This window comes from Saccopteryx leptura, chromosome 10 (genome assembly GCF_036850995.1).
Source record: "Saccopteryx leptura isolate mSacLep1 chromosome 10, mSacLep1_pri_phased_curated, whole genome shotgun sequence".
Lineage (NCBI taxonomy): Eukaryota > Metazoa > Chordata > Mammalia > Chiroptera > Emballonuridae > Saccopteryx > Saccopteryx leptura.
Window position 1 is genome coordinate 76,891,425 of NC_089512.1, and position 12,007 is coordinate 76,903,431.

The 12,007-nt window shown below is 44.3% G+C and overlaps 1 protein-coding gene across 5 annotated transcripts in view; it reads right to left on the bottom strand.

The window, feature by feature from the left end:
* The window catches only part of PTPRG (protein tyrosine phosphatase receptor type G), a 908,944-nt gene that overhangs the window by 151,253 nt on the left and 745,684 nt on the right, over positions 1 to 12,007 (bottom strand). For all 5 annotated transcript variants that reach the window (XM_066351766.1, XM_066351767.1, XM_066351768.1 and 2 more), the window contains one exon: positions 4,806 to 4,963. In XM_066351766.1, the coding sequence (XP_066207863.1) occupies positions 4,806 to 4,963 (158 nt within the window). The remainder of the gene's footprint in view (positions 1 to 4,805; positions 4,964 to 12,007) is intronic.

The window sequence follows — 12,007 nt, forward strand, 5'->3', positions numbered from 1 at the left end:
GCCTTACATCAGGGGTCCCCATAATTTTTACACAGGGGGCCAGTTAACTGTCCCTCAGACCGTTGGAGGGCCAGACTATAAAAAAAACTATGAACAAATCCCTATGCACACTGCACATATCTCATTTTAAAGTAAAAAAACAAAACGGGAATAACTACAATATTTAAAATAAAGAACAAGTAAATTTAAATCAACAAACTGACCAGTATTTCAATGGGAACTATGCTCCTCTCGCTGACCACCAATGAAAGAGGTGCCCCTTCCGGAAGTGCGGTGGGGGCCAGATAAACAGCCTTAGGGGGCCGCATGCAGCCCGCGGGCTGTAGTTTGGGGACCCCTGCCTTACATCTAATCAATGAGGCGATAGTTCCCCTCCATCCAGTAGTCCCTAATCTCTACAAGTTACTGTTACACATTCCCTCAAACACCACTCCCTTCAGGGTCCTAGACCTCAAGAATGCCATCTTTATTTACCATTCCTCTATACCCTGACTCTTACTTTCTGTTTACCTTTATTTAAACTGACCTGGACACTAATGCAATCCAGTAACTTACATGAACTGTCTTACCCCAGGGGATCAAAAACAGCCCACACCTGTTTGGACAAGCACTAGCTCAGGATTTAGCAGCATGCAATCTCAAAACTAGTACTCTCTTACAATATGTAGATGACCTACTCCTCTGCAGCCCCTCCCTGCCTGCCTCAAGGAGACACACCTCCACCCTTCTTAACTTCCTCACTGTGAAGGGATATTGTGTCTTCTCTGCTAAGGCTCAACTTCATTCTCAGTCCATAGTCTATCTAGGCATCACCTTAACCCCACCACCTGAGGTCTCACCCTAAATCAAACTCAGACCCTCTGCAGTCTCCAACCACCTACCACTGCAAATCAAATCCTTTCCTTCCTCAGTCTAATAGGCTTCTTTAGACACTGGATTCCCAATTTTGCTCTCTTAGTCAAGCCCTTCACTGAGATCTTCTGAGCATGGCTTTTAAGGTCTATAATGGCCAAAGAAGTAACAGAAAAGGCAAATAAGGCCCCAAAGAGGTCAGAAAATACCAGCTTTTGGCATACGCTCTTAAAGACTCCAGCGCCCTAAAGGGCTTCATAGGATTCCATCAGGGCCCTGCTCTAGAGTGGAAAGAAAGGTCACTGAACTGCAGCTTGCCAGGCATCCTGGCCCCACTGGTTGACAAGTCTGTGCTGTGGAAAGAGGGACATGAGAAGGTAAGCTGCCCCCTTGCTCCATGGAGGGAGGGTTCAGTCTCTTCTAGCCCTGCTCCAGCTACCTGTGACCTGACCTTGCCCAGCATGCTGGGAATTGCCATTGAAGGCCCAAGGACATCGTTCATGAGCCTAAGGTATTTCTTCCAAGTAGTAGATAAACTGATTACATTTCTTGTAAACACAAGGGCCATCTACTATGCCTTGCCTAAATATTTGAATTTTATTTATCCCTCAAAGTTCCCTAATGTGGGTATTTACAGTCTGATTTTGTTACTTTATTTAATGTATAGTATCTCCTTTATTCCTTGTCTCAATGCCCCATGCCTATTGTAGGCTGGGACCTGCTGCTAATTCCAGCTGGAAGCAGTGGTCACTAGAACTTAAACTCTAGCTGCAAAGTGTAGAAATGTAACCACCCTTTCCCTAAGTACTTTCAGGATTTACAGGTTACTCAGCAAACTGTTCAAAGACTGTCCAAGAGGCGCTTTCAGCAGTACATCACCCAAGGACTGACTCTCACATGGAAGGGTCCACACACCATGATCCTGACAACTCCCACTGCTGCTACGGTAGAAAAACAGCATGCCTTACTCCAACCACAAACCGGAAGCTGGTTGGTCTATGTGTGGCGAATATATGAAAAAACTAAGGACTCTTTTAATCAAACTTTGGGAAAAGGAAAACTAGGGTAAAAAGAAAGTCAACTTAATTATCACTAAAGGTTAAAGATTTTAAAATCAATAGTTCTGACTAGAAAAGAATTATATGGTTTTGATAGTAGAAGGTATAAGGTATGGAAATACTTTTGAAAGGAAAAGGAAAAAGCAAGTTGTTATGAGGGCCAGTTATTTCTGAATAAGAAAGTTTATGAAAGTTGAAGGTTTATGTAAGTTGTAGAAGGTTTGTGCAGGTAGTAGGAGATTTGTACCGAGAAAAAAGAATTTGAACAGTCAGAAAACTGGTTTTTTAAAAATGTTTAATTAGTCACTCTGAACACCCCTGCTTTTACCTGCCCCTTTATACTTTACTGCTCAAGATACTGTCCCAGTGGGTCACTGCCCTTCTAACCTCTGCAACACCACAATGACTATCCAATTTCCGAAAAACCATCACAATCATCAAGTCAACTATCAAGTTTCTCCAAAAACAAATGAATGATTTTCTAATCCTGTTCAATTCACAAAACCCCCTACTCTTACAGCTTCACAACATAAATACTCCTATCCCACCACACAGCTCACTACCCTACCACACGGTTGCAATGCTCAAAGCAGGCCTCTGACCATGTCTTCTCCCCCTTAGTCAGGGCTGCACTTTCCTCCACCTTGACCATCTGGAGTTCAGAGTCTGACAGACAAAACCAACCCCTTGTCCATCAATTCTCTATCCACCTCTCATCCTGTATCAACCAAACAGGGGCTTTTTACCTGTGTGGGACCCACACCTATATGTGTCTCCCTACTAATTGAACAGAAACCTGTACCCTACTCTATCTCACCCCAAATATCAACCTCATCCCACCCCATGAGCCTCTTTCAATTCCTAGTACACTACCCGTCAATATAAGGACTAAACGAGCTGTATAGGTAATTTCTTTTCTTGTTGCTTTAAAAATTTCTATAAAAGTAGGTCTAGGGACAGGGGGACTGGCCACACTGCCCTGATTTATTCCCACTCTCTCTCTCTCTCTCTTTCTCTCTCTCTCTCTCTGAAGCCCAGCGAATTCGTAAGCATGGAATCAGTGGTTTTGCACAAACTGGGTGTCTTGACTATTGCCTTTCATTGGTCCACTCATTCTCCTATTTATTTTTCGAACTGTTGGACCCTGCCTCTTACATTTGTTCACAAGTTTCTTACAGAACTGCATGCAGACCTTCACCAATCAGAAAATTGGAAAAATCTAACTAACCCTACACACCAACCCTGAAACCTGCCCTCGCGAAACAGAAAAATCTGAAACCCTATATCAGCAAACCTCCTAAATCCTATCTTTCAACTCCTACAGGTCCCCTAACCCTAAAGCTCTCCCATATCTGTGAAGAACTAGGAGAATGAATAGCATTCACCTCTTAACGCTTCTCAGTCTTTTTACCCTTCACATAGTAAGGGGACAAGATCGCTGGGTCTTCTTGGCTGAAGAAGAGCCTCCAAACGGACATGAAACATTTCTTTTAGCTCAAGCTAACTGCTCTCTCTCCAGGGATGCCAGGAAAGAATATCTCTAACTTTACCATGGAAGAACTTTCACCCTCCCCCCAACTATACAACCCTCCTTATCTCTGCATTGCTGATCTCCAAATACTTGTCCCATTCTTTATCAGGTTCGTACAGGCCCGGATGAGAGAAATCTCTAGGATTACCTACAATCAAATGCTCCTACACTCCTATTCCCCAATACCCCAAGGAGAACTTCATGAGGGAAATATCAAATAGGTAGGGATGACAGCAGGAAGAAGCCACCCCTCAGCCCGAGAAGTTCCCTCCTGAATGTTCTCCAAACCCCCTTCTTTTTAAACCACACATACTCAGTCCTTCTAAAAACTTACATCAACAGGTTCCCTGTCTCTAAAAATCTCCACATGTCCTCCCATTCTAGAGGAACCAGACCAGCACGTCTCATGAGGCTCATCCAGGAGACCGTGTATCACCATGTCACCCTGTTCAATCCGTACTTGCAGCAAGCAACTAACAATTATTACCTCGCAAGATTTTTTTACTTCCTCACTCAGGTTTTCGAGGACATCACCTGGTTCAGACCTCGCAGCATGGAAATTGACGACCTCCTTAACTGGATGAGGGACTTGGCTTGGCAAGGTTCCCTTCTTGAGTTCTCTCCAGAAGAAGCAATAATTTTCCAATGTTTTGTCCTCTTTCTCCTTGTCACCCCTCACCATATATTATAAAATTAATAACTGCCTTTCTTTTATATGTAAGCACAGAGTTGAGAAATGATAGATACAGGAATTCCAAACTGCCCACTTGATGTTCTGCTTATCTGTCAGACCTCACCCTTTCTGGACCATGGCCCCTGAGGCACAAGAATTCCAAGAAGCTGGTCAACCTGCCCCAAGAAGGAGCATTCCAGAAAGCTGAAATCCTAAAACCGTAAAAGGGAACATACCAGGACTTTTGCCTCAGTATCCCCCCAGGCTGTCCCAAACACTATATAATTTGCCCCTAGTCTGTAATCGGTGCTCTTCTCCCTGGAGAAGTGCCCGGCAGGGTTCCTTTCTTCCTTTCAATAAAGCCTGTTACTCTGTTCTTTCGGTCTCCCATGGATTCCAACATTTGGTGCCGAAACCCGGGAAGCTGTTAGCACCTCAAGATAAAATGCTTATACAATCCCCGATTTCATGCCTGCAATTCTCTTCAGCTAGTTAATTTGTAGCTGAAAAACCATGTCTTATATTTTACAATTCTTAGTTCAGAAACATGATTGTTAAAAAAAATTAAGGAATCAATGAGAATCAAAAGACCCCCCCCCCCAACACCCCCCCACTATCTAGCAATGTTAAAGAGTTGAGACAACACAAAACAAATAAACACAGATGCCCCATTTGGGGGCTGAATATCTACCTGGTGGAAAGAGATGGGGACGGGCTTCCGGAAGACTATCCACTCCACAATTTCACTACACGGTGGGGTGGTCAGAGAACCTGTGTACCGGTAATAGCTGCCCAGGGATGCAGGCAGGAGGTCCCGGAGGACGAAAGGATCCAGAAAGGTCTCCTTCTCTGTGGGGAAGAGGCAGAAGAAAAGAACACTGTAAGTTGTACCAGGCTGCACACACCCGGGCACAGGCTCTGTGTGTGAGGCCACATCACAAGCCCCATGTGTGTTTCCATCCTGAGAAGCACTAATGATTGGGGGTGGGAAAGGCCCAGAAAACAAGGCAGCATTTCCCAGAGCGTGTTCTGAGACACCTGCATGGCACTGTATTTCAGGTAGAACAGGTTCCATGACGGACAACGCTGGGCAAAATTGCAGTCCCTCCCTTGTTTGCCAGGAAATGGACAGAAATGAACAGTCCTGCAGAAGTGCAATGGTTTGACTTTGTTTAACCCCAAACCTCACAATCGTGTGTCACCAGAGATCCCTTTCCTTGCTGGTACTGAAGAATAAATAACTCGTCAAGCAAACTTTGGGGCACCACACGAGAATCAGCGTGAAAAAGGAACTGTAAATCAAAGGGTAAGTGTAGCTCCAAAGTTGGTTACATCCCATTCTGTTTTCATCCAAGGCCTATGGATATCAAAGTGAACCCTAACTCAGGAATGACCATGGACTGAGAAACGGAGGTCCTGGAAACAGGCCTCTTACTTTTACAAAAGAAAGGACATTTAAGCTGGGACCTAACAATGATAATTCTCAATAACTCTATGAGGACAACAAGGTAGAAAAAAGGGTTGTTAATAGCTTCCCAAGGTTACACAGCTCCTAAGTGGCAACACTGAGGTATGAACCCGGGCATGTGGACATGGGAGCCTGCATGGTCTGACTCAGCTAACGAAGGAACTAAAGTGAACTAGGTAAATCCTCAAGGGTGGGGGCAACAGAGGAGAAGAGCACTTTAGGCCTTGGGAACAGCATGTGTGAAGGTCCTGAGGCAGGAAGAAACAGTGCAACATAGATTAGGTTTGTGTTGTAATTCTCCCAGTCAGGCTCAGTAGATCATCCAGCTTCTATCTCAAGTCAGAGAAGGATCTATCTAGTCTCTACCTGGGTATCCAAAGGTCTAGCCCTGACCTGAATTTAAGTCCAAGACTCCTTCCTCCCCCTTTTGGGAGATTATAGTCCTGCTAATGGCTCTCCTTAACTTTTTTTCCTTTTTTTCTTGTGGGAGAGACAGAGAGAGTCAGAGAGAGGGACAGATAGGAACAGACAGACAGGAAGGGAGAGAGATGAGAAACATCAATTCTTTGTTGTGGCTTCTTAGTTGTTCACTGATTGCTTTTTCATATGTGCCTTGACCGTGGGGCTACAGCAGAACAAGTGACCCCTTGCTTGAGCCAGCGACCTTGGGCTCAAGCTGTTGAGCCTTGCTCTAACTAGGTGAGCTCGCGCTCAAGCTGGCGACCTTGGGGTCTCAAACCTGGGTCCTCCATATCCCAGTCCGACACTCTATCCACTGCGCCACCTCCTGGTCAGGCTCCTTAACTTCTTTGTTTTTTTGTATTTTTCTGAAACTGGAAACGGGGAGAGACAGACAGACTCCCGCATGCGCCCGACCGGGATCCACCCGGCACGCCCACCAGGGGCGATGCTCTGCCCACCAGGGGGCGATGCTCTGCCCCTCCGGGGCGTTGCTCTGCCAAGACCAGAGCCACTCTAGCGCCTGGGGCAGAGGCCAAGGAGCCATCCCCAGCGCCCGGGCCATCTTTGCTCCGATGGAGCCTTGGCTGTGGGAGGGGAAGAGAGAGACAGAGAGGAAGGGGGGGGGTGGAGAAACAAATGGGTGCTTCTCCTATGTGCCCTGGCCGGGAATCGAACCCGGGTCCCCCGCACGCCAGGCCGACGCTCTACCGCTGAGCCAACCGGCCAGGGCCGGTCCTTAACTTCTTAATGGCCTCAATGTTCCTGGGCCCCAGCACATTCCTGGAGGTCTTGCAGGATCCACCTTACTTCATGGACACACCTGAGCCTACAAGAATATTCTTCCCAAGCCTCATGCCTCCTCCCTCTTCTTCTTTGAAGAACAGAGAGTGCAAGTATCTGGGCAAATGTGTATCCCTAAACTCAAAAGGTTTATGTAACTGGGAATGGTGCAAAAACTCCAATAGAAATCAACTGTATTGGAATAATTAAAATTGCATTTCTTTTAATAGAGATTAGTTGAACAAAACTTAATATTTAGTATATGCCAAGCACCATTCTGAGTTGAAAACATTTTGCAAACATTTAAGTAACACTTACTGTAATGTACCAGGCCCAGTTCTGAGAGCTTTATAACTATTAAATTATCTAATACTTAAAATGGTCCTGTGAAGAGGTCTCACTATTACTAAGAGTTTACAGTACTCGAATGCAACACCAGGTAGACTGGATCCAGGTTCTATTATTTTTAAACCATTACTGCCCTCTCTCACTTCAAGACCCTATAAAATATATACTTATTTTTATATTTAATTTTTCCATTGATTTGAGAGAGAAGGAGAGGAAGGGAGAGAGAGAAAGAGAGAAGTATCAACTCGTTTCATTAAGTTGTTCTACTTAGTTGTGCACTTATGGATTGCTTCTCATACATGCCCTGACTGGGGATCAAACCTCCAACTTCTGGTGTGCCAGGTCAACACTTTATTCACTGAGCCGTCTGGCCAGGGCCTGAAGTATATACTTTTAATACTATAATTTTATATCTGTGGGAATAAAGCACAGAGAAGTTAAGTAACTAAGCCCAAGGTCACTAGTGAATAGTGAAGTAGCAGCAGTTAACCATGAGAATCAGAAATTTGGCTAACTCTTATATAGGTTTAGAATTGGCTTTTTAAAAACAAAACTTAGGCCCTGGCTGTTTTGCTTGGTGGATACAGCATTAGCCCAGCATTCAGATGTCCAGGGTTTGATCCCCACTCAGGCCACACAGAAGTGACCATCTGCTTCGCTTCCCCTCTCTCTCCTCCTCCTCTCTCTCTTCTCCTGCTGTAGCCACCCTGGTAAGATAAGATAACTCAGTTGGTCTGAGTATTGGCCTCAGGCACTTTAAATAGCTTGGTTGACTCTACCATCAGTCCAAGACAAGGGTTGCTGGGGGCGATCCCCATTGGGGTGCATGTGGGAGTCTGCCTATCTCCTCTCCTCTCACTTAAAAAGAAGAATTAAATAATAACAATAAATGCAGAAGTCCTCAAATCATAGGGCTCTATAATCAAAATGACAAAAGTGGTTTCTGTTGGACAAAAGGCCCAATATAATAATGGAATTGTCCCTCTGCCCAATGACAAGTCTGGGCTTTCATTTAAACCTGGTTCCCAGCAGCTTAGTGAGGGGGGGGGGGGTCTCTGCACTCGAGCTTTCCTGGGGTGGTTCAGCTAAGGCAGTGCTTCTCAACCTTTCTAATGCCGTGAGCCCCGCAAAACAGTTCCTCATGTTGCGGTGACCCCAAACCAAAAAATTTTGGTGGCTACTTCATAACTGTAATTTTGCTACAGTTATGATTCGGAATGTAAATACCTGATATGTATCATGTATTCTCATTGCCTCTCCGCCTCCTAGGCTTCTGTCCTCCCGCGCTTGCTGCACCCGCCCACTGATGACGTCAGCAAGCCCCGACACATGTAATGTGCTGCTATGGACGAGCAGCCGTGCTGCTATGGACTGTGGAGCGTCCTGTACACCCCCCCCCCCACCCCGCTTTAGGCCCCGGACGGATGATGCAATCACATCTGCGCATGACCGCAGGCATTCAGTTTGGAACGCACGTCCATAATGGCTTGCGTTCAAGCTGAATAGCGCTGCTGCAGATGGTAGTATGGCTTCTCAGCAGCTAAAGCCATCGGAAATATGTATTTTCCCATGGCTTTAGGCGACCCCTGTGTTTTGGTCGTTTGACCCCTGCCGGGGTCGCGACCCACAGGTTGAGTACCGCTGAGCTAAGGGGAGGAGATATTTTGGCCTTTGCTTGCATTTCCTGAGCTGTGTAAATAGTCAACACAAGGCCCAAAGCAATTGAGGGTGCGTAGGGCTTGCCCTCGCCAACTAAGTGAACTTGGAGTGACAGTGCAGCACAAACCTGCCTGCATCAAGGGCTCCAGAACGAAGAAGCAGAAAATCTTTAGAGTTTTCCCTGAAGGGCCTGACCCAACATTAGGGCTGCAGTGAAGAACACTGTAGGCAGATAGGAAGTACCCAGACGGTCCCTTCAAGCCCCACAGAGGCAAAGCACCCCCTTGAGGGAGAGACCAGGCTACAAAGGACATAAAAGATAAAGCAGAAACACTACGCTACCAACCTTAGGAGACTAGATTTCAAAAGCGAAGCCTGTTTCAGCATGATCAGGAAAGCAAGTTCTTGTATGGGCTCATGAGTGGAGTCGGGACACATGGAAATTGCAGCTGTGACCACTGCTAAAAAACAGGGCTAGTCTGCCCTTGACCAACCCAAGGGCTGATTCTGGCTAGAAATGACGAGAAGGTGCAGTCAGATGGGTGGTCGGATGGCAGACCTGCTGAGGGGCTTCAATCTCGTTCATTCTGTCACCATCTCTGCTCTTGGATCTCAGCGCTCTGAGACCGGAAGGACCTTAGACAGTCCAAGTCAAGTCGCTTCAGGAGTGAAAGAACCCTTTCTCTTAACAAAATCTTACACAGAAGCCAAGCTGGAAACCCAGGGACACTGCAGACCACCACATCAGTCCAATTCTTTAATTTTATAGCTATGTAGATGGAAGACCAAGGTTGCAAGGGAGTCAAGGTGAAAAGCTGAAGGAGAGTCCCGACGCTCGGATGGGATTCTTTCCTCAAGGAAACCCCTTAGAATCTGCGCAGTCAGCATGGGTCAGGGAAAACAGACTCGTGCTGAAAACTGAAACTGAACTGCGGCAGTCCTCAGACCTCACATCTCCATTCCTGCAGGAGCCAGTGAAGGGAGCAGATGCCCAGTCTGCTGGTTCAAATCCCAACGCTCCCATCTGTGAGCTGTGTGGTCTCGGTTACCCAAACCTTCCCAGGCTGTTGTGAAAATTAAGTTATCACAAGAAAGAGTTTCAGGAACAGCTTGGAAATAGAAAACCTGCCATAAACAATAAATAGTATTCGTATTTAACTGTTACTTGCATTATTGTTATTATTCCTCTAAACTAGTCCTTTTCAACTGCAGACTGGTGGTTAAAAACCACTGCTCTAAACTACCAAGGCCTAGCCATGTACACTTTACATAACAAAGTTCTTTCTTTAAGTGTTTGTATATGTGTCATTTTTTTTAAACTCTATATTACTAATGCCTTAAAGCCACATCTTATTTGATATACTCTTCATCAATCTGAGCAGCACAGATTAGAATTTTTTACCTTTCTTTGCCAAAGTTCTAGCATGGCTTTGGTACCAACTGACATTTAACAACTGTGTGACCATAGAGAAAGACCTGCCCCTCTCGGTTACATCCCTTATCTATAAAATGGGAATACTGAGAACATGGACTCCTCGGAGTTGCTGTGGAAATTAAACAAGCTAATAATGTAAGGGGCTTAACACAGTGCCCTGTGAACCCTGATTTATCAAGGCAAGCACTTGGCTGAGAGCAGGCTGACTCATATTGTGTTTTAAGCCAGGGATTAGCAAATGTTTTCTATAAAGTGCCAGATAGTAAATATTTTAGGTCTTGCAGGTCTAGAGGCAAAATCGACGTTGTTATATAGTTACTTATATAACAAACACATTTCCACAACCTTATTAACGTTATTCAAAATGCTAATAATCACTGAGGACAGTTTTAAAAATCTGGGACTTTTATAATAAGAATGGGATTCTATTTGGGAGAAATGCCATTTCATTTAATTAGGGTTCAAATGTAAGAACCATTTTTACCTTAGGGGCCATACAAAAATAGGCAGTAGAATTGATTTGGCCCTCAGGACACATTTTACTTCTCTTATTTTAAGCTGTGATGGGGATTGGGGGCAAATGTTAGAAAGTCACCTTAGTAGTCCTAACGAGAATTGGGGGGGGGGGCAGGTCATACTACATGTTCAGGTGCTTCCATCACTATGATAATTTCTTTTGTGAACATCACATTACAAAATTAACTCTTTAAGTTATTTACTTTCCTCCTTCAGCTTTTTAAGTTCAAATTTAACATAAATTTTTACTGATCTTCCTGAAAATACCATTTCCTGCTGAGTCTCACAGGCAGCGCTCCGCTGACAAATGGGGAGCTTAATTCTAACTCAGTAATAAATTTAGAAATAGTAGCCCTATATTTCTAGCACTATCCACAAAGCTCACATAAGCTATTAGGTGCTCAACTGGCTGGACCCCAAAATAGGAGTTCCTGAGTACAGCCACCGGGAAGAAGGAAAATAGCAGTTTTCACCTAAAAACTCAATCCATTCAAGTAGGAAAATCTAAACAAATGTAGATCTGGTAAAGTGGAGAAAAGTGCTAGAAGTAGGCCCCCGAGATATAGATCCTAACTCATCTACTTAAAGGTCTGACAGAAGACAACTTATCAAATCCCCCCACCATGGACCCCTCACCTGTAAAATGGGTTCTGATAGTGTCACTCACACACTGAGGTTCTGAGTAGTGAATGAATCACCATAGTAACAGGTTTAGGCACAAGAGAAGTACATTCAAGTGCTTATTAAATAAATCTTATTATAAAAGGGCAGTATGACTTCAAACCCGTCCTGATCATAGCATTCTGCTTCTAACTTTTATCTTAATTAGTAATTTGAATTAAAAACACCCCTATCCCAGCCACTTAACTAGTTGAGAAAAATATTTGAAACACTCTAGTTATATTACCACTCATTTCATTATACCATAATGAACAGGTACTGTGCATTATTAGATAAAAGAATTCAAAAGAAATGAATCTCATATTCTACTTTCAAGGATCCCAGTGCTGTATGCAGACAATATCATATTTTAATAATTAATTGTTCATCAAAGAGAAAGATGAGGAACAGGGATGCTAAATTCAAAGTTATTCAAATTGCAGAAATGAATAATGTATGACTTTTATATTAAATACACACTGTGTTAAGTAGTCTATATTTCACCCAACTCTGTCTTTCATTTTTAAGCATTTTGAATGACAATATGAATAATCAGTTAGGAGAG